The sequence below is a fragment of the Eretmochelys imbricata genome, chromosome 1 (assembly GCF_965152235.1).
Source record: "Eretmochelys imbricata isolate rEreImb1 chromosome 1, rEreImb1.hap1, whole genome shotgun sequence".
NCBI lineage: Eukaryota > Metazoa > Chordata > Testudines > Cheloniidae > Eretmochelys > Eretmochelys imbricata.
This window is the reverse complement of record NC_135572.1, coordinates 157418095-157440829: the sequence shown is the minus strand read 5'-3', so window position 1 is coordinate 157440829 and position 22735 is coordinate 157418095. Positions and strand designations below refer to the sequence as shown.

Here is a 22735-nt window from a genome sequence, read left to right as displayed (position 1 = left end):
TTTGTCTTCTTTTGCAACATGGGGCATGGGTCACTTTCAGGTTTAAACTAGAGTAAATGGAGAATTATCTGTAACTTAAAGACTTTGAACCATGATTTGAGGAGTTCACTAACTCAGTCAGAGTCTAGGGGGTCAGGAGTGGGTGAGTGTGGTTCTGTGGCCTGCAATGTGAAGGAGGTCAGACTAAATTAGATGATCACAATGGTCCCTTCTAACCTTAAAGTAGTTCTGCCTTTATTTTTAGTGGCAAAGAAGGTCATTACTCAATGTGCTTTGTGATTTCATAGTCTCCCTGAAAGTTATGCTATTAGGCCGCAATTTCCTGCAAACACTTATGCATGTGCCTAACTTTACTACTCATTGGGATAAGTCACGGTTGTAAAGCTAAGCATGTGTGTAACCGTTTACACGATCAGGGCCTAGATGGAGGATATTGCTGATTTTGTTTCTAAACCTGAAGTTTCAGAATCTTCCATTATCTCTATCAGTAACAACTGAGCAGGTCTGCCTGTGAACTTCAGTAAGCTGGATGGGTGGTATATCTCCCTGTGCTGAGGGTCTTTGGTCCCCAGGTTAATTTTGTAAGTGGGATAGGATACCTTTCCCCATGTGATCACATGACAATGTAGCTAACATGCTATTGACTGTGCCAGATTCGGTTTTCCTTTTGCTTATTTAGAGCCCAATTCTGCAATGCAAGGTGATGTGTGCTTTCTGGGAGATTCTGAGCACCCTGAACTCCCAGTGAAGCCAAGGTGAGTTGAGTTCACTCATCATGTAACAGTATTGTACTCAGAGCTCTTTATTTATTATATTTACTTTATTTTCTATTTCTTGTAAACCCTGAACTGGACTGATTTTTCTGATTCTTATTTGTATCCGGTTTTTAGTAAAATGTTAATAAAACAATCTTTATTTTAAATATACATTCATTAAAACAAGATAAAGCATGATCAAGTATGCTTACAATATGCTACATGTTTTTTTTTTTTTTTTGCTTCATTCCATTCAGATACAAAATAATGTGCTACATTTTTAGATTAAGGAGTTTTGCTCATCTCTCACATTCATTATGTTGTTTAGACTTTTTTTAAGTTTAAACACACAAATCAGTTTTTAATTATAAATAGAGAGCATTTAGGTAAAAGTGTGCAAAAATAAAATATTAAAAGATTTTCTCTTATATTAGGATTTAGGTAAAAGATATATTAAAACATTTCCTGCTAGTTCTAGTATTAAGGTAAAAAGTATATAAAATCAGGTGTCTTTAAATAAAATTCTACCTTAAATCCTGATCCTTGAAATGATTTGGTATATTAGTAACTTTCTGCAAATGAGTCATCTCAATGAATTCAATGAGATTACTCACATGAGTAAAGTTACTCACATCCCCAAGTGTTTGTATGATCAAAGTCTCAATGAGGTGTTAAATATCAAATTAAAGATAGCATGTACACAGTGGCTCTATGTAACCTAAAGTAACATCTATAAAAGAAGTGCAGCAAATAGCAAAAGGAAAGCAAATAACATGCTTGGGCAAAACAAGAGAGCTAGTTATACAACATCAAGAAATAAATGTGAAAGAGCAATCCTGTAGTATGGGCTTGATCCAAAGCCTATTGAAGTCAACAGAAAGAATCCCATTGATTTCAATGGGCTTGGATCATGCCTTAAGAGACACAGAATTTCTTTCCAGTATTATGGGATAATCCAGATAATTGATCTGGAGTGGGAAGAACTTCTTATGAAAAACATTTAAAATATTCTCTCAAGGGAAGAAAAAACTTCCTCACTAGAGTGGCGGGTTGTTGAGAGAGCAGTCTTGTTTTGAGGATGTCCTTTGCCAGGAGGTCTAAATCCAGATCCAAGTCTGAGAGAGAATACTTGCTGCAAAAACAAACAAACAAAAAGTAAAAGCTCACAAAGTTCCTTCCATAAATTGTGCTTCAAAATCTCTCTTCTGTACGGGCTTAATCCTGCTAAGTGTTGAGTGCTCTGGCTCTGAGCCAGGAAAGCACTCAAATACATGCTTAACTTTAAGCATGTTTGGAGTCCCCTTGGTTTCAGTGACCCTTCCACCCTGCTTAGTGTCGAGCATGTGCTCCAGTGCTTTGCTGAATCAGGGCCAGCATGATTACCACCTTGCAGGGTCAGGCACTACCTGCTGATTGGTCTTTATGAAGGAGGCAGTCATCGAGTCTTTCATTTTCCCCAGCAAGGGAACTTACCCAGCAAATATTACTCACTTGAGTAGTCCCATCAGTGTCAATGAGATTATTTATGTGAGTAAGGACTACTTATCCATGAAAGAGTTTGCAGGACTGGGGTCTACATTTCAAACATACTAGTAGACAGCTTTATCAGTATGAGATTAATGGTGTGAAAAAAGTGTATTTTGAGACGTTGTAAAAAGTTTAAGGCTATTCTACAGCAGCAGATTCTTTGCAGCTGTTGTAATAACTGGCAGTATAACTCAGAGCTTTCTCTGATTGAACTAGTGCCATATGCCTATAATTCAATTGCAAAAATATTAGCCTTCCGATGAAGTGAGCTGTAGCTCACAAAAGCTTACGCTCAAATAAATTGGTTAGTCTCTAAGGTGCCACAAGTCCTCCTTTTCTTTTTGCGAATACAGACTAACACGGCTGCTACTCTGAAACCTTGAGCTCATGTCTTTCAGTAAAGGTTTTTTGTTTTTTTTAAACTATGTCTTGTTCACAGAGTTCAGAGTTTAAAATTGTCTAATAGAACTTTCTTGGTGTGCAAAACTAGTAGTTGTGATGATGCTGCCTGTGAGTATCTGTGTCATGGAGTGCATACATTGTATGATAAATTCTCTGAAGCCAATTTTTCAGAGAAATGTTCTGGGAAACCAGGAAGTGAGGCAAGTCTTGTCCAGAAGTTGTGAGAAATCTGTGTTCCTCCTGTAAGCATTTTCTAGTGTATGCATAGCTGATTTTCAGCATCTATACACCTGAATGGATATAATTGAGGTTCCTTTGGTGAATCCATCATAAAGCCCATGATGAGATGTTTCATACCTGGAATGTAAAAAACCCTAAGGCCCCAAATCAGTACTCCATGGTTACTCAGTGCATTTCAGGATCGGATCTCAATGCAAGACTGAAACATTGCAAACAGGTTCTCAACCCTGATGGTAATGTACATTGTTCTTAAAGGGTGAGGCCGAGAGGATAATAGAAACCAGGGGATGAACTGGAGGGTAAGAGATGGAATTCTCCAGTCTTCTTTTGCCACATCCACATTCCCAAATGACTGAGTAAGGCTTCAGGAGTGGCTGTCTTAAAGGATGGCTTCTAATCAAGCTATTTAAGTGTGAATGGAACCTATTTTAACTTCTCCCAGCAGGTTCCAAACTCAGAATGCACGTTTGGCCTGTCAAGTTGAGATCACTTGAGTATGTGAGAGCGTGAGAACTACAGAAACAGAGTAAAAGGACCAGAGGTAGTTGGGGGACACAGAAACATTGTAGTGTCTGAGGATACTGAACTTTAGAAACCACTTTATTGACTAAACTAGTTTTCAGCTTCTTTGGATCAGAGACAGGCCATTCCTTAGAAGAAACCCCGAAAGTAAACTGTTGTATCACCTCTTAACAGATGGTATGTTGCTCCATAAGATCACAGCATTCTGGACAGTTTCTGCATGTTTCCTGTGGATAGTCACTGCCTCTGTCTTTTAAAAGGGAAAAATATGTGTCTTAGTAGCCAGACAACTTATGCCAAATGTTAATACTGTATTGTATGGTGGTCACCAAGAACGTTTAAGAACAGCTTCTACCGATTCATGACATGCTTAGCTGGTTTTCTCTTATGATTGTAGTCTGCCTTTGGGGTAAATTGGGCAAGCCTCCCTCATGTTTGAGAGCACAGTAGCTGGTCAGAATTTTCCAGATTTTGAAATTTAAACATCATTTCAAATTTTGAAAATTCAAAAATAAAAAGCAGGGAATTTTTTGCTAGATCTTTTGTAAAAAAATGTTCCCCATTTTTCTATGAACAGGTCAACACTTGCTTCCTGATTTTGCAGAGGCCCTGAGCACCTGCAACTTCCACTGAAGTCAATGGGAACTCAGGGTGTTAATCCACTCAGCAATTCAAGTCCTAAACTCATTGGGGATGGGACAATGCCTTACTATTAGGTACATATTATGCTAAACACATTGTTGCTACTCAGTAAATAATACCGTAATAGTAGTGTATCTCTCATCAGACATTGGCCGTGCTTCTTGTATTGGGAAGGTGGCAGTGCTATTTCTTTTTTGGTGTCTGCACAACCCTCAGGTGGCCTGGGACCAGGATTTTGGTCCGCTGCTTGGGTTATTAGCGTCTTCATTCTGGGCCAGGTACTGACGGGGAGAATGACATGAATGCTGATCCATGCCCCCTTAATATTGGATATTAGAGCTGTTGCTAGTTTTCAAGGACTGTTGTCAGGATCAGTTATTGTTTGTAAAAGCTCTGAGATCCTCGGATGACAAGTGTTGTATCCTGACAATTGTAAAGCACTTTGATTAACATCTGACTAATGGCTTTACTGGTGATTTCCTAGTCCACATGTGAGTTCTAATGCAGCGAAACCAGAGAGAATGATTGATTTCTGTGGCGTGCACAAATACTGCGACTGTGTGTATACTCACTTGGAAGTCCATTAGCCCTGGTCCTTAACCGAGAACTCCACATAAAACTCCCTGCAAACTTTTGGGAAGTTCAGCTCTGGATCCAAATTGAATGATGTGGGCTTAATCTCTAGAGATGGATCTAAATCAGAACCCAGGCTCTTCATTCCCTTCCCATCTCTCTTCCCCCACTTCAAACTTTTGGGAGATTCAGATCCAGATCCAAACGTTATGATGTGAGTCTTCTCTACTCCTTAATCAAAATGAGTGAGGTTTATTTTGACCGGAGGAACTCTGCTTCTTCCACAAGCTGCCCCTGTTGTACACCAACAGTTCAGGAAGTGAGAGGTTAAAGAACCAGCAAACAGTTCTGGTTCTGTTGTATGGCACTGCAGAGAACACCATTCCCAAAATACACAATAAACATCACTATAAAAGGACCCAGTTACTAAACACTAAGGAGACATGATGTGAAGAAAAAACAATCTGGGGAGGGACTGGATTTTCTGTGTACCTGAAAGAATCGCGAAGCTGTCTCTCTGTCTTCTTTTTCCAGCACCAGATTATCCACAAACATCCAGAAGAATGGCCTATGACTGCTCTCTGTGGGTTTCCCGTATTGTAGGATGCGGTGATATTGATAGAAGTACCAAGCTAGGGGTGAAAGGGATGAAGAGAAAGGAAAGGGAAGAGTGACATCAAAAATGAAAGGACCAAATAGCAGAGGCATGGCTCTCATCCTGTCCTGCTCTGACTGTGGGACAATGCAGCTTTCAAAGAGAGATGCTAAGAGCCTCTCTATCACTATAGCACAAAGAGCAGTGGAGGAAATTTGAAATGAGACCAGAGAGGATAAAGTTTTAACAAGGATAAACTTTTCCATAACTTCAGTTTGAGGCATCACCATTTCTCATCTCCATAATGTGCAGCATGTAAGCAGAGGGACAGATAACAACACTAGGGATCCACTTCAGACCAGGTGCAACTTCATTGGCTTGAATAGGCACTTGCTTCTACTAGGTCTGAATTGGATCCCGGATCCGCATGGGACAGAGGCAAATTTGAGTTGGAAATGAATGATGTGCCTTGTAGTTACCAAGGGCCAGCATCTGCACATTACACGGAGGCCCTAGTAAGGGGCAGTGCGGAGCTGTCCAGACTGAGAGGGAGCACTGGGGGGCGCTTAGCCCCAGGAAAGGAGAATGCCTCCTGAAGCTCCATGGTGTGCAGGGGGAGTGTGGACACTAATGCACCTCCTTCAAGAGGTGCCACAGAACGATAGACTCAAGGTCAGAAGGGACCAGCGTGATCATCTAATTCTCTTCCTATGAAGCCAGTAACCACAACTGGACAATGTGTAGGGGGACAGAGCTGCTCCTCACTCTGTTTGGAGCATCAGGACCTCTCTCTGGGGTAGAGATGGCCCAGCCCTGTGCTTTCTAGAATTTCTTCCCAGCCCTTGCATAGGCTGTACAGCCCTTACAGAGGGGGAGGCTCTTCACTGCACCCTCTGCCACTACACGCCTGTATAAGGACCAGACTGGATGTGGCCCCTACAGTTGAGATTGTACGGTCACAGGATAGGAGTCTCCTAGGAAATCTCTCCTTTCACAGGTGATGAAATACAGCAGATTTAATACAGTTTAATGAAAACGATTGTGCGTGCTCTCTCTCTCAAATGTTGGGAAAGTTCTATGGCCTGTGTTAACCCCGGAGGTCGGACTAGATGATCACGATGGTCCTTTCTGCTGTAGCAGCACAAAGGGGCTGTAAGCCCCAGCTGATGGCTAGCCAGCAAAATTCACTTTAACCTGCCCCTCCCACAGCCTGCTGGATAGGGCACATGTCAGAGGATGGAGGGCTGCAGTCAGATTGCACAGCGTTGGTGAAATCCCACGCTGCCATAGCAGTGGCTTGATGGCTGGTACAAGCCTGTGAAATTCAGAGCGATCTTGAGACTGCTGTAAATTACTCAGGGTGCCAAACTGGATCTCAGCATTCCTGGGAATCGGGGGAATAGACAAATGTTTTACAGCTGCCTTTTGCCCTGCCCCCTGTCTCCTCAGATGTACCACAAGGAGCTTTGATGCAGTTAAAGATCTAACTGTCAGACGGATAATTTATATATCATTTTATACTCCACTGCACCTCTTACCAGGAGGGTGTTCATAGGAATTTCCAACCGGAGGAGTGGAACCAAATATGAAATCAAAAGGACCCCATTCTTTTACCTAATAAGATGTACAAGTTTCAGAACTCCTTGTTTATTTTAGAAACATTTATTCTTATTCTTATTATGATGGCTATTAAAATGTAAGCATTTGTTTACAGGCACTCAGACACTACGGTGATGGGTGTGGTATAAGAACCTGAATAGAGCAGGACCTGACGTGAGCTGTGGCTACATCTGAAGAGTTCTTCCCCACCTAGATAGCTCAAGGCAGGCCTCTCTGGGGACATCATCAGGAGTCACTCCCAATCACAGAGAATTCGGCGTTGTTCTCTTATTAAGGCCTGGAGAGCTTGTATTTAATGATTAAGTTAGCATTTAGTCATTACATAGCTCGAACACAACAGAAAACCGGAACTTGCTATTGAGTGTAGCCTGCAGTCCAGAACCCCAACTTCCAAGATGGAGTCTGACCTTTGGTCTCCGCGGCCACACCCACCACTCTTACATAACAATAGCAGTTTCTCCACACAGATTCATCCTTGTACTAAAGACAGAAAAAAGAATTATAATTGATCATTACCAACCGGTCAGTAATGCTGTGAAACCAGATTATGGAAGGCCAAATTTTCAAAATGTAACCTGTATTTGTGCACATGAAATTTTGCACTCAAGTCGCTTGCATGTGGAGTTATGACTTGTGCTTGCAGCTAATAGAAAATACATGCATATGGTTCCAAAGACAATGTATCATCAGACACAGTGGTGAGGAAATTGCATATTCAAAGGATGAATGTCATCAGCTGCACAAAAATCTCCATCCTTCTTTTAAAGTGGGCATGGAGTTGGCATAATCTGTCAAAGACTGGCAAGGGAGAACTAGTTGTGCAGACCAGACTTTGCAGTACAAGACCACAATATGAAAAAAAACTTAAACAAAAAATGTGAACTAGGAGTTTAGAAAAGCGACTGGTAGTGCAATGAGTGGTCAGGTTTTGAAATACTAAATATGGTTTCGGTTATGCTATTTATCCATTACTGAAATTGCATAATGGCAGTGAACTTTCAGTTTGAACAGAATTAATACCAGAGTGGCTTGGATTTCTCTAAGATTTCATTCTGAAATTCAGTTGTTGCAAAAGAAAATATTGCTACAATCTCAGGTGCCATATCTCAATTCTTGGAGCAAGGGAGGTTTTCTGTCATTTTACTGAATCCTTGTAGCATGTACATGATTAAACCATAGTTGGAGACTCTGCTATTCCATTGCCAAGCTTTTTTCACATTATACAAAGCTTGGTAAACAGAGCCAAATTTCCACTTATCCCCCCTCCTCCCCGACTGAGTAAGGAGATTTTCCAGTGGGGACATACGTAGGGCCCTACCAAATTCACGGCCCATTTTGGTCAATTTCAAGGTCGTAGGATTTTAAAAATCACAAATTTCAGCTATTTATAACTGACATTTTACAGTGTTGGAATTGTAGGGGTCCTGACCCAAAAAGGAGTTGTGGAGGGGAGTCACAAGGTTATTGTAGCGGAAGGTTGTGGTACTGCTACCCTACTTCTGTGCTGCTTCTGATGGCGGCGCTGCCTTCAGACCTGGGTGGCCAGAGAGTGGCGGCTGCTGACTGGGAACCCAACTCTGAAGGCAGAGTATGGTATGGAATTGACACCCTTACTTCTGCGCTGCTGCCTGCAGAACTAGGCCATCAGTCAGTAGCTGCCGCTCTGTGGTCACCCAGCTCTGAAGGCGGCAATGCAGAAGGAAGGGAGGCAGGGTACGGTTTTGCCACCTTTACTTCTGCGCTGCTGCTGGCGGGGCGCTGCCTTCAGAGCTGAGCGCCCAGCCAACAGCTGCCGCTCTCTGGCCGCCCACCTGTGAAGGCAGCGCAGAAATAAAGGTTGGCAATACCATGATCCCTCTGAAAATAACCTTGTGACACCCCTGAAACTCCCTTTTGGGTCAGGACCCCCAATTTCAGAAATGCTGGTCTCCCCCATGAAATCTGTATAGTATAGGGTAAAAGCATACAAAAGCCCAGATTTCACGGCCCGGGACGCATTTTTCATGGCTGTGAATTTGGTAGGGCCCTACTCATATGCTTCTATTAGGGGCAATAGAATTATTATTATTTATTCTTTGCATTGTGATACTGCCCACAGGAACCAATCAGGCCCAGGCCCAGACCCCAGTGTGCTAGGTGCTGTACATATGAAGATATGATACCCACTTGAAGGAGCTTACGGTTGAAGGGCCTGATCCAGTGCCCATTGAAGTCAATGTAAAAATACCCATTGTCTTCAGTGGGCATTAGATCAGACCCTAAGAAAAGAGTCTGTAATCTAAGAATCCTCCACTCATACTCCCCAAGCTGGATCCAGTGTGCAGAGCAGCTCTGTCATCGCTACTGAGGCCTGGGGTAGTGCCTGATGACCATTATGTGCTCCCTTCGAGACTCAGCTTTCAGCAGCTGGATCCCCTTTGTAGACACACTGTCCACATCCCAGCTTCTCTCCTGCCCAGCTGTGAGTTCCATCCTGTAGAAGCCCTGGTGTGATGAGAACTGCTGTACAGCACAGTCTCAGTTGAGAAGAGAGGGATCCCCTGCTCTGCCTCACTTTGACCTGCCTGCCTCCCTCCCCTGGAATGATGAAGATTCTGCTTCAGTTTAGGTCTTGCCTGACTGCCCCCGGCAGCATTCCCCTAGAATTGTCACAGCAATCAGTTAGGTAAATTCAGCGCGGCGCACTGTTAATTCAGTGACATTTTCTATGTTGTACTTACATCTGTCCTCAGAACATTGGTGACATCATCTAAGTATGTCAGCCTGCCATCCCCCAAGCTGCTGCCCAAAAATCCAAGATTTTTCATCTCTGAAGAGCGGACATCAGAAATACAGATAGTGTTAGTACTAGGAACTAGTTCCCTCACTACGCACCATACTTCAGCACATGCCTAGCTTTAAGCATGTGACTGGTGGGACCAGTGTTTCAAGTTTAGCACATACTTAAGTACCTTGCTCAGTCAGGGTCCTAGCGAGCAGTGCAGTAACTGACATGTAATCAGGTAGCCCTTCCAGTAGAGAACAGTGTTGGACATTTACAGCTTCCTAACCTGACAAAGTTGGAGACAGCTCAAAATCAGGATTGTAAACCTCATATCGAGCTATGTAATGCTGCACTGAATGTCCCCACATGGCCTACAAATAGCAGCACGTTAGATAAACAACATGGGTATTAGATTGTTCTGAAAATGACACTATTTCTTTTAATGAAAAATGTGGAAAATTTTGACTTTTTTTTCTGCTTTACAGGTTTCAAAATGGATTTTTTTTTTCTAAAAGTTTTCATGACATTTTCATATACAAATGTTTAGCAAAAACCACTGGTAAAATCTTTTGCTTATGAAGGGTATATGGTAAACAAAGTGATCAAAACGGTTGTTGAAATAAGATATTTTATAATGTTTTGGATAAACAAATTTTTTAGCAAAACATTAATAGTTTTTTTGCTCAAAGGTAAATTTTTTTAAAAAAGCCAATTTTTGACAAAACAGCTCTGCATTAAACAATTTTTGACCAGCTCTATCAAACAGGATGATGATACCTTTGTGTGGGTCATAATGAATCATGATGGGTAAAATTTATCCCAAGTATGGGCCTCATTTGTCCCACTGGACAATGGAGTCACATCAGGGATGAATTTGGCCTGATATAGTAATAGATTTTTAATATGTTTGTTTTCAATCCTAAACCATCTATGTACACTTACCCGTGGTAATATTATCAAAAAGGGAGAGAACATTGATTGGCTTTCGTTCCCATCCGGATAAAGGCTGATAAATCTCAAGATGGTTCTGTCATAAATAAAAAAGACCCTTGTTTGTAGAACCCATTCAGTTGTGTGAATACTCAAAGTTGTCCATTAAAAATAATAAAGCACAGATGCTGGCTTGTTTAGGGAGTCTGACTTAGCAGGACTATCACAGTGTAGGCAGGGGACTGTGCAGCCTAGAAAACTCCTGGTCAGGAGAGAGAGAGACAGGGATCTTTGCCTAAGAGAGTTGACATTTGAGGAGCCTGGAGCCTAGAGTGAGAACTGTTGGTGGGTCACGGAGGGGGAATACACATGCAATTGCCCTGAAACTGTGACACTATTCCTTTTTTAATTAAATGACCCACCCAGCATTGCCAGCAACCACTCCTCTCTTTAGTATCCAGTCAGGATCCCAAAATCCACAGAAGGGCATAAGGCAACTAATTGCAATTAAAAGTATTTCAGAACCTTGGAGACTCCTGGATTCTGATTAACACATTAGGAAGTAATGATTTATACATTGCAAATAAATATCCCGTCACAGTATATTGTAATTATTCTGTTACATAAAATGAGTTCCACTTCATTTTCAAACACCATCCAAATTGTCTGATACGGGATCATTTGCTGGAGAATTTAAAGCAGGATGCGATCTGAAGTATGTTGAGATAATCTGCCATGTGGCAGGTAAAATTTAAAGGGGCAGCACCCAGTACACGCAGTGCAAATTTCTTATCAAACCCTAAATTGATATGCAGTGTAGAAAAATCTTAGTATAGTCTAAGACAGTGGTTCTCAAACTTTTTTTTTTCACAGACCACTTGAAAATTGCTGAGGGTCTCGGTGGACCACTTAATGATTTTTTCAAATGTTGTTTGTACCATTAGCTAACTATTGTAAAGTGCTTTGGATAGAAGCACTATATAAAAAAAACTTAATAGTCATTAACGTTTTTTTGTTCTACAAATAAAAGCACGCAACTCATATTTTAATATCAGTAGTCTTACCTTCCTAATGCGATGGATGTGCCCTCTCTCCCCTGCCACAGCAGCCCTCGAGCTGGGGCTGGGAAGGAAAGGGGTCTCTCCCTGTCTCCCCCACTGCAGCAGCCCCCGAGCTGGGGCTGGGAGGACGGGGGTCTCTCCCCCACCACAGCAGCCATCGAGCTGAGGCTGGGAAGGAGGGGGGTCTCTCCCCGGCAGCCGCAGCCCTGAGCTGGGGAAAGTTGCTTCTTTCTCTGGCTGCCGCAGCCCTGCACATCACAAATCCCCCCCACTCTCTCTTCTCACCTCACTGCCCGTCCCACCTGCCCCCTATTCCCCCCAAGGCCACCTCCTCACCTTACATGTGCGTCTTCTCCAGGGTCCAGGCACCTAATTAGTGGAGCCAGGCCTGCGTGGCTCCACTAATTAGGTGGGTGGCCCTTCATTCTCTCGTGTGCAGCCGCCCAGGTACGCACCTTAGAGGGAACTATCCGTGGACCACCTGAATGGAGTTGATGGACCACTGGTGGTCCATGGACCATAGTTTGAGAACCTCTGGTCTAAGATTTCTGTGGTGATTGTTGACTGATGCAGAACTCAGTTCTTTCAGTATTTAAGGTGGTACTTAGACACTAGGGTGATTGGCACCTTATTAAAACCTATGGTAGGAAGAATTCAGATTTTCGGCAGTATATGTCCCCAAATATTTTTATTTTTGCAAATGTCAGCCTCGCATCCCTTCTAACAGTACAGCTGATGGGGCTCTGCTTCCACCTGCTGGAGGCAGAACATATCTGACGGGTATGCTGACTGTTTCCTCTTGCAGAAGTGATAGATATCTAAGGTCAGTTTTTTGTGTCTCCAACTGGCTGCAAGAAGAAAATTCCAGCCACCACTATCAACTGGCACAGAAGAATAAATGATATGCTAAAAAATTCCAAAGCTGTTAAATTCTAATCGTATTTTGGTTATGACAGGAGCCTGATGCAGTTAATATATTTTATTTGTTTTAGTACAAAGAAAAAGAGTCCAGCGCTCATAAGTGAATCTAGCTCTGAATACTTTGCATGAATTCTGTATCAATTAATGATTCTGTGTGAACTAAAATGATCATTCTTTTGTCCTATTTCGATAGCACCTGTGTCCTGAAAAAAAGTGCCACATATACTTAATGATCAAGAAGGAAAATATATATAATGGATCACAATGAACATATCTTATTTTTTCCTCTCTAACTTTTAAAACCTTAAAAAAAAAAAAAAAAAAGATTGTCAAGGTATTTTACATAATTTTTCTCCATAACCTTCTTGGAAGCTGCTTCCTTACTAAAGTGTTTCTTCTTCAGTCCCACATACACACTAAGGCCCAGATCCTGCAAACATGTAGCAATCTGTGTAATTTTGCTGATGTCCGTAAAGTCACACACACATACATACGTATTTGCAGAATCAAAGTCCAGTGTTAATTTAGAATGCAGGGCTGCTGGGTATTGATTTAATTTTTTATAAAAAAGAGGATTCAAACATTTGTTTTGAAAACATAAGCACGTGTTGGAGCTCATTATTAAGAGAGACAGGAAGAAAGACAGGTTTCAGAGTAGCAGCCGTGTTAGTCTGTATCTGCAAAAAGAACAGCAGGACTTGTGGCACCTTAGAGACTAACAAATTTATTTGAGCACAAGCTTTCGTGGGCTACAGCCCACTTCATCAGATGCATAGAATGGAACATATAGTAAGAAGATATATATATATATATATAGATATATATATATATACAGAAAACATTAATTTAGCCGTATGGAGTGGAAATCCATCAACTTCATGAAAAAACTCGTACAGATACAGACAGACATTATCTTCCTTTCCAAATGCAAACAGATGGACATCATACCAAAAGGACTAAAGGTAAAAAATCCATTACAATCTACATGTCACGCAGACTATGCTGAGAGATTGTGCCACACACTCTCAAAGAAACTGCGAAACCACCTTATCAACATCCTATACAGCAAATAGGGAAAGATTAAGAATGAGCTCTCAAAACTGGATACTCTCATAAAAAAACAACCTTCCACACAAACTTTTTCATGGATAGATTTTACAAAAACTAGACAAGCCATTTACAACACAAAGGAAAAAGGACACTAAACCACCTAAACTGCTACATGCCACAAGGAGCCACAACAGTAGTTCCCTTAACCCACCCAACAATATTGTTAATCTTTCCAGCTATACTCTTAGCCCGGCAGAAGAGTCTGTCCTATCTCGGGGCCTCTCCTTTTATCCCTCCAGGCCCACAAACATGATACAGTTCTGCGGTGACCTAGAATCCTACTTTTGACGTCCCCAACTCAAAGAATACTTCCAACACACCTCTGAATAACATCCTAACCCACAGAATCCTTCCTACCGACACTACAAAAAGAAGGATTCTGCGTGGACTCCTCCTGAAGGTTGAAACAACAGACCGGACTTCTACATAGATTGCTTCCGTTGACCTGCACGGGCTGAAATTGTGGAAAAGCAGCATCACTTGCCCCATAACCTCAGCTGTGCTGAACACAATGCCATCAACAGCCTCAGGAACAACTCTGACATCATAATCAAAAAGACTGACAAAGGAGGTGCTGTTGTCATCATGAATAAGTTGGAATATGAACAAGAGGCTGCTAGGCAGCTCTCTAACTCCACATTCTACAGGCCATTATCCTCTGATCCCACTGAGGATTACTAAAAGAAATGACACTATCTGCTCAAGAAACTTCCAGAAAAAGCACAGGAACAGATCTGTGCAGACACATTCCTAGAACCCTGACCAGGGGTATTCTATCTTCTACACAAGATCCATAAACCTGGAAATCCTGGATGCCCCATCACAGCAGGATTGTCTGTCTATATGGACTCTTTCCGCAGGTCTTACACTACCAGCACTCCCAGCTACCTTCGAGACACCACTGATTTCCTGAGGAAACTGCAGTCCATCGGTGATCTTCCAGAAAACACCATCCTGGCCACTGTGGATGTAGAAGCCCTCCACACCAACATTCCACACAAAGATGGACTACAAGCTATCAGGAACAGTATCCCCAGTAATGTCACGGCAAACCTGGTGGCTGCCCTTTGTGATTTTGTCCTCACCCACAAGTATTTCACATTTGGGGACAATATATACCTTCAAGTCAGTGGCACTGCTATGGGTACCCGCATGGCCCCACAGTATGCCAACATTTTTATGGCTGACTTAGAACTATGCTTCCTTAGCTCTTGTCCCCTAACGCCCCTACTTTACTTGCGCTACATGGAATCATAGCAGTTACATGGAATCATAGAATATCAGGTTGGAAGGGACCTCAGGAGGTCATCTAGTCCAACCCCCTGCTCAAAGCAGGACCAACCCCCAATTTTTGCCCCAGATGCCTAAATGGCCCCCTCAAGGATTGAACTTGCAACCCTGGGTTTAGCAGGCCAATGCGCAAACCACTGAGACATTGATGACATCTTCATCATCTGGACCCATGGAAAAGAAGCCCTTGAGGAATTCCACCATGAGTTCAACAATTTCCATCCCACCATCAACCTCAGCCTAGACCAATCCACACAAGCGGTCCATTTCCTGGACACTACTGCGCTAATAAGCAATGGTCACATAAACACCACCCTATACCAGAAACGTACTGACCACTATACTTACCTACATGCCTCCAGCTTCCATCCAGGACACATCACAGGATCCATTGTCTACAGCCAAGCTCTAATATACAACCACATTTGCTCCAATCCCTCAGACAGAGACAAAGCAGGTATGACAAACCTATAAGATCTCTAATAAACATTCTTAAAACTACAATACCCCCCTGCTGAAGTGAAAACTCAGATTGACAGAGCCAGAAGAGTACCCAGAAGTCTCCTACTACAGGACAGGCCTAACAAAGAAAATAACAGAACGCCACTAGCTGTCACCTTCAGCCCCCAACTTAAACCTCTCCAGCGCATCATCAAAGATCTACAACCTATCCTGAAAAATGATCCCTCACTCTCACACATCCTGGGAGACAGACCAGCCCTCGCTTACAGACAGCCCCCCAACCTGAAGCAAATACTCTCCAGCGACCACACACCACACAACAAAAACACTAACCCAGGAACCTATCCTTGCAACAAAGCCCAGTGCTAACTCTGCCCACATATTTATTCAAGTGACACCATCATAGGACCTTATCACATTAGCCACACCATCAGGGGCTCGTTCACCTGCACATCTACCAATGTGATACGTGCCATCATGTGCCAGCAATGCCCCTCTGCCATGTACATTGGCCAAACCGGACAGTCTCTATGCAAAAGAATAAATGGAAACAAATCTGATGTCAGGAATCATAACATTCAAAAACTGGTAGGAGAACACTTCAACCTCTCTGGCCACTCAGTAAAAGACTTTAGGGTGGCAATTTTGCAACAGAAAAGCTTCAAAAACAGACTCCAGTGAGAAACTGCTGAGCTTGAATTAATATGCAAACTAGATACCATTAACTTGAGTTTGAATAGAGACTGGGCGTGGCTGGGTCATACACATATTGAATCTATTTCCCCATGTTAAGTATCCTCACACCTTCTTGTCAACTGTCTAAATGGGCCATCTTGATTATCACTCCAAAAGTTTTTTTCTCCTGCTGATAACAGCGCATCTTAATTAATTAGCCTCTTACAGTTGGTATGGCTACTTCCACCTTTTGATGTTCTCTGTATGTATATATATCTCTTCTTACTATATGTTCCATTCTATGCATCTGATGAAGTGGGCTGTAGCCCATGAAAGCTTATGCTCAAATAATTTTGTTAGTCTCTAAGGTGCCACAAGTACTCCTGTTCTTTTTTTGGGAAGAAAGATAGGTCAACGGTTGGGTCCGTGTCAGCCTTGACTCCTCCATCCCCTTACTTTTCTATTAAAAGTTAATGGAGATGCTCCTTACAGATTCCTGATCATAGAAGCACTTCAGTTTCACACGCCATCTCTTCTTCCTCTTCAGCAACCCATGTGAACTCAAGGGGAGGCACATGAAACACAGCCAGGTATTCGTTGCTTTAACTTTCTCTGCAGTACCAGGACTTACAAGAACATCCAGACACTCCAGGCAATAGCACCTATACATATTAAATAAGAAGTCAATTCAGTGTTTAAACAGGTCTTTCCACATATTCTATGCTAGCCAGCGGCTCAGTTTAACTGGTTTGGTTCTTTTCTGATTTTTAAAATCATATTCAAGAGAATTATCTTTTTCCTCAGACATGTTTCGCTGAAGATGCTGGTATATTATCTGCTATATGCTAAAGCACCTTAGCAGTGTAATATCCATGAATGATCCCCTTCTGTGTTCCTGGCCACACCTTTAAAACAGTCAAAGCTGAGGTTGATTCAAAGGAACAATCCCAGTGTTTATGCAAAACTCAGGGTACGGTGAGACTGGAAGCACTGGGAATTTAGTTTGTTTTCAATCAAATGACCAGCCATGCTAGATATGTCCAGTGAAAACCCACATGCTTTTTATTTTTATACCAAGTCTAAAGAGCAAATCAAGCTCCCATTGAACTCAATGGAAAAACAATCCCCCACCCAACCTGCGACTAATATGGGAATTAGTTGGGGCCTGAATGCATTACAAGGAAGCTCCTGTTTATGTGGGGCACAACAACTAGGGAATAAGCTTTAGGAATGAGACAAGGGGTGTTTTTGCAGGGTGGGGAAAAAGGGGACATCCAAGCCAGGACAACCTTGAAGATTAAAGTTACCTCAAAATGGGGCAGCTGTCTGTTAGCGAGAAGGGAAAATATTTGGCTATTTCCCCTGCCAGCTGTGCTCAGAGCATTGACATGTTCTTCACTCTGCTGAATCATCACTTGTAGAAGTACATCCTCCATCTCCGGGTGGCGATGGACATGCCAAAGGCTAACCTTAACTCTGGGTGCTGATGAGCTTGGCAAAAATGTTATAGCGTGAAATCTTAGCCGGAGGGAAGTCAATGGGAGTTTTGCCACTGACTTCACTGGGTACGACTAGAGTTCAAAAAAACCCCTGCAGCAGCAAGTCTCAGAGCTCAGGTCTACAGACTCAGTCTTGAGCTATGGTGCTAAAAACAGCCCCCCCCTTTGCCAGGTCTCAGAGCCCGAACTCCAGCCCGAGCAGGAATGTCTATGCTGCTATTTTAAGTGCTGTACCACAAGCCTGAGTCTGTAGACCTGAGCTCTGAGACTTGCTTTTTTTCCTTTTTGCAGTGTAGAGGTACCCACTGTGGGCAGGATTCACCCATGTGTACAGCTGGTGATTTGTAAGGTGCCACTGTTGTACCTCTTCTCCCTCTCCTCCCCAGTTAGCCATGTTCAAATAAGCTGTTTTCTTACTCTACTGGAACATAATATATGTGCAGACAAACATTATGACAAAGTGTCTTGAATAATCTTGTTTCCTTGACATGTTTGTTTGCAGAATTTCATTTCTTTATTCACATTTATAACAGGGTTTTTAAGTGATGAGTTTTTCTTTAATCCTTACCCTGCTGCTATCCTGTGGATAATTTGTGTTGAATTACTTGGGGAACTACAGGTGATTTAAATGTGTATGTGAGTGCTGGGCATGTCAAAACCTGCACACCCCAACCAATATAAGGTAAAACAATGATAGGAGGTGAGCACAGTGCAGGTCCTGATCTAAAATCCGACATCCCAGCACCCTAGGCTTATCGGAACTTTGTAGCTAGCTCCAACCTCAGTGAACTGAAGCAGAACCCTGCACGCAGACCCGCCCCATCAAACTTTGTGGAAGTTTAGAACTGGATTTGACCCTTGTGGCTTAGGGTATGTCTATGCTGCAGTCACTGGGTGTAGCCATACTGAACAAGCTTTAATTTGCCTAGCTGAGGCCCCAGAGCAGTGAAGCCGTGGCAGCAAGCACTTCAGCGTGGGCCAGGCCCACAAGTCATTACCCAGGGTTCTGGGCCAGTTTTTACTGCCTACGCTGACACGTGCAGCTGCACTGTTCTGGCACCGAAGTTAGCTAGATTAAAGCTAGCTGGAATATGTCCCCTCGAGCTGCAAACACATGTTGTTATTGCAGTCTAGCCATACCCTCAGGCCTACCCCTACTCTTTACCTATTACAAGTTGGATCATCGCACATTAGCAGAGTCTTCCCTGAGCAGCAGATCGTACAAAAAGCTTGAAAGCCATCCTCATCGTACAGGAAAAATGTTTCCAGAAAGTTCTCCTTATAAAACAGCAAACTATGGTTAGTTGCAAAAAATAGGTTTATTTGATAAAATGAAACAAGCATCCTTAGCTGTGTTTGCTTTGCACGTGAACTTCATTCTTGTGTTATTAATTTTTTTATGTGGCACCATTACCGTGCATGGTGCTTTGCAAAGAGATCGTAAGTTTCCTGCCCCAGGAAGCTGAATGTACAACTGAATGTAGACTAAATACTGACAAAGGTGGTGAAGAATAGGATGTAACATGAAAGCAATGTGATATATTAGATAACTTTAGCCATATAATTATAATACCTAAGTCTTACATGGTGCTCCTCATCAGTAGATCTCAAAGGGAGGCAAGTATCAATATCCTCATTTTACAGATGGGGAAACTGAGGCACAGAAAGGGAAGTGACTTTCCTAAGGTCACCCAGTGGGCAAAACAATAATATATCAGTTCTAATTTTTATAAAGTATTATTTTTATTCGTGCATGTAAACTCTAGTGGGAACCAAATTAAAGGACACTGAGTTGAGGCATGTGTGTGGCTGGTTAGTGACACTTCCTTATATATTTAGGCCAGAAGGGGACCATTCTGATCCCCTAGGATTTAGAACCTCACCCAATCATTTCTGCACCAAGCCCATAGCTTCTGTGTGAGCTACAGAATATTTTTTTAAAAGTTGTGCCATCTAGATTTAAAGCCTTCAGATGATGGAGAACCCACCACATCCTTAGGTTAGTTGTTCCAATGGTTAATTACCTTCACTGTTCAAAGTGTCCACCGTATTTCTAGTTTGAGTTTGTCTAGCTTCAGCTTGCAACCATTGCATGGGTGCTGGAACTCAGGGTGCTGGGGCCGGGGGGAGCTGCCACACTCCCTGTCTTAAAGTGGTTTCCATTATATACAGGGTTTACAATTTGGTTCAGTGTCTTTCAGCACCCTCACTATAAAAATTGTTCCAGCGTCTCTGAACCACTGGATGTCAGTATCCCTTTTTCTGCTAGATTAAAGAGTTATCTACAATCAGAAATCTTTTGCCATGTAGGTACTTACGGACTATGACCAAGTCACCTCTGACCCGTGTCTTGGATAAACTAAATAGACAATGTTTCTGAAGTCTCTCATTGACTTCAGCGGATCCACTTCCAGCTGATAATAATAGGCAGGGGGGCTGCCTTATTGAGCCATATGAATTACCAACCGTGCATGGAGTACAAATTCCTCCGTGAAACAAGGGATGCTGGGTATGAATCTGGAAGCTGCCACAGCAGATGCAGATTTCTATAAAACACAAAGAATGTCCTATCTCAAAATCTAGTATTGTTTAATTTCAGCCTCTCTCACCTATTTCTTTTGGACAAGATGCAGAATTTTCTAGACATTGCTCTGAAACCTGAGAGGTTAGGCGTTCCCAGATTAGTAACTCCTATTATTACATGCTCAGCACATCTGTTAGAAATGAAAAACAGTGACAAGAATATTCTTTAATGCTCTCTAAAGAAGAGTTTTAAGAATACGATCCTCATCTGCACAGCAGAAAGGATAGGAAAAGGGCCAATGTTACTAATAAAGCCAGAGGGACATTGTGTTTTTAATACAAACTATTTTAAACATGGTCAATACAAGAATCCACTTCCAGCTGAGATAATTTTCACACTACTCCTGTGGACGTTGCCTATGAGCCACTTCTGTCAAGGTCACGTGCTAGAGACCTGCCAACACTTCCAAATCCACCGGATTTGTTCTTAAGGGCTAGATTTTCAATGATGCTCTCTGATGTAAAGAAAAACATGTACATCATCTCTTTTAGCCAGATCTTGCTTCAGATCTCTGTGCCCATTCAGCTTTCATTTTCTTTTTCAAAACTGCCAGTTAATGTCAATTTTGCTGATAGTTCTTGTGATGAGTCCATTAGATGCTGGTCTAAGCCCACCAAATCATTTTCTATAGGCCAGGAAACCACCAAACGTTAATGTCTTTCAGGCACTAATAACCTGGGGCAGATTTAAATTAGTGAACCAGAAGTGAGGATGGCTGTAATCCCAGACCTTTATGGCAGCCATTGCATGCCAAATTCTTTTAACGTATTTTTGTTTACGTTTGATTACCCCATATTTTTGGATATTGCTTTTAAGTTGGACACCTGATTTTTATGTCATATTGGTTAACATGCAGTGTGACATGGCTAAATGGCCTATTGGTTTTAGGTAATTTAATTTGATTACTCACCTTCAATACGCCTTTGGTTTTCATTTACTTCATGTGCAATAAAATCTGGGGAAAAACAAAATGTAATACTAATTGTTTATTTCTTCAAAAACTGGAAGAGCAACAATCCTTAAGAGTTGGCACAACCTGTATTTTCTGCTATACAAACAAAAGGGTTCCCTAAGGATTTATGAGCCAGTCCTTCAAGTCCTCCCCATGAAGAACTCCCATTCGAGTCCCTGTGAGTTTTGCATGCAGCTGGCTTTGAGGATCAGTCCTATCGTTTTGCTCCTCTGTTTCCTTTTTGTAGATCAAATAACTTCACTGACTCATGTCCACACAAGTGTAAGATTGTATGCTGCTTTAGTAGACACACACTCTGCAGGTCAAGCTGCTGCAATGTTTTAAAGAAACAGGCTAGAGTAGAAGTGTCAACCTATTGTGAATTCCTTCTGAAAACACTGATACCTCTGTTGGGGCTTGAGGGTGTAGCAGGCATTATTTCTTCAAGAGAGTCAAGACAGATCACATCAGAAGAAGTGCTTTCTTCGTCTTGCAGCTCTATCGCTTGAGGGGGGAAAAAAACCATGCAACCGTAAGTTTCCTGGACAGTAACTCCACTTTTAGCAGTATTGTGATTTTCTAAGCAAGAAACACCACTATAGCCAGGTGACACCACTGAAGGTTTGCGACTTCTATTTCCATACTTTTGGAAACATCAGTCTAGCCCACCCACATTCACTGAATTCTTCAAACAGCTGGGAAGTTAGGTATTTATACAGCTGATCCATGCACAGTTAGCTGAAGTGGGGGGAAGATCATTTATTATTCTAGTGTGCAGAGTGGCCCAACCCTCCCTCCTATGGATTGAAGTGTCTCTTGTGTCTCCTAGAAGTCATCAGAGCATCAGGCATTCAGGGCCTGGGCAGCCCCCGCTGCTTCCAACCCCTACCATCGCCTGGGCGGCGTCACTGACAACCCCCGATTCCAAAGGCATTGCAGCCTCAGGCGGGCTCCAGTCATTTCCTTTGCTCACTTAGTCCAGAGAAGCTGGGCTCCACCTCCTCCAGGTCCTCTGCGCTGTCTGTGTCCGACAGGACCAGCGCCGGCTCTCCCTGGGCCATGCTGTGTCTATATGGACCATACGCAGGTCCGCCCGGCAGCAGTAATGGCACGTAGGTGCGCCGCCCGCGGCGACGAACGACAAGCTTGTCCAGCGCTACCAGGCGGTGTGCTGGGCGCGGCTCGCCGCGCGGGGGGCGTGGTGAGTGAGTCTCTTGCAGGGGGGTCTGGTGGACGCTCCAGGGAGAAGGTTTTGTGCAGCGGGGGTCGGGGGGGGGAAGGGGAAGCTTTTTTTAAAATTAATCTGCCAAGGAAATTCCAGCCCTGAGAGATCGTAGAGATTATATGAACTATCCAGCACCTAAGGGGCGGGTGTGTGTTTTGCAATGCTGGCTGCGTCAAGCCCAGCCTCTCCGTTTTAGACTTAAGTTCATGCCAGAAGAGCAGCAACGTTCTTCAGTTTTTCAACCTGTGGTCAATTTCAGTTACAGACTGAAAACAAAATAAGCAGCTTTTAAAAGAAATGTGTGTCTGTGTTAGAATTATCCTGGACTGTATCCCATGTGCTATGCACAGGCTACGAGAGTCTCTCATATCTTGCTTTATATACAC

At 42.7% G+C, this 22735-nt stretch overlaps 1 protein-coding gene across 1 annotated transcript; it reads right to left on the bottom strand.

The window, feature by feature from the left end:
- Positions 1-1742: 1742 nt before the first annotated feature.
- Positions 1743-22185, bottom strand: DNMT3L (DNA methyltransferase 3 like). The gene is made up of 12 exons (XM_077807233.1): positions 22098-22185; positions 21530-21628; positions 21083-21127; positions 20055-20134; positions 18754-18866; positions 16580-16751; positions 10583-10667; positions 9597-9685; positions 6795-6870; positions 5154-5293; positions 3611-3696; positions 1743-1887 (listed from the first exon to the last, which is right to left on the bottom strand). Exons 1-12 carry the CDS (start codon positions 22183-22185, stop codon positions 1743-1745), a joined length of 1218 nt encoding a protein of 405 aa, XP_077663359.1.
- Positions 22186-22735: the final 550 nt, after the last annotated feature.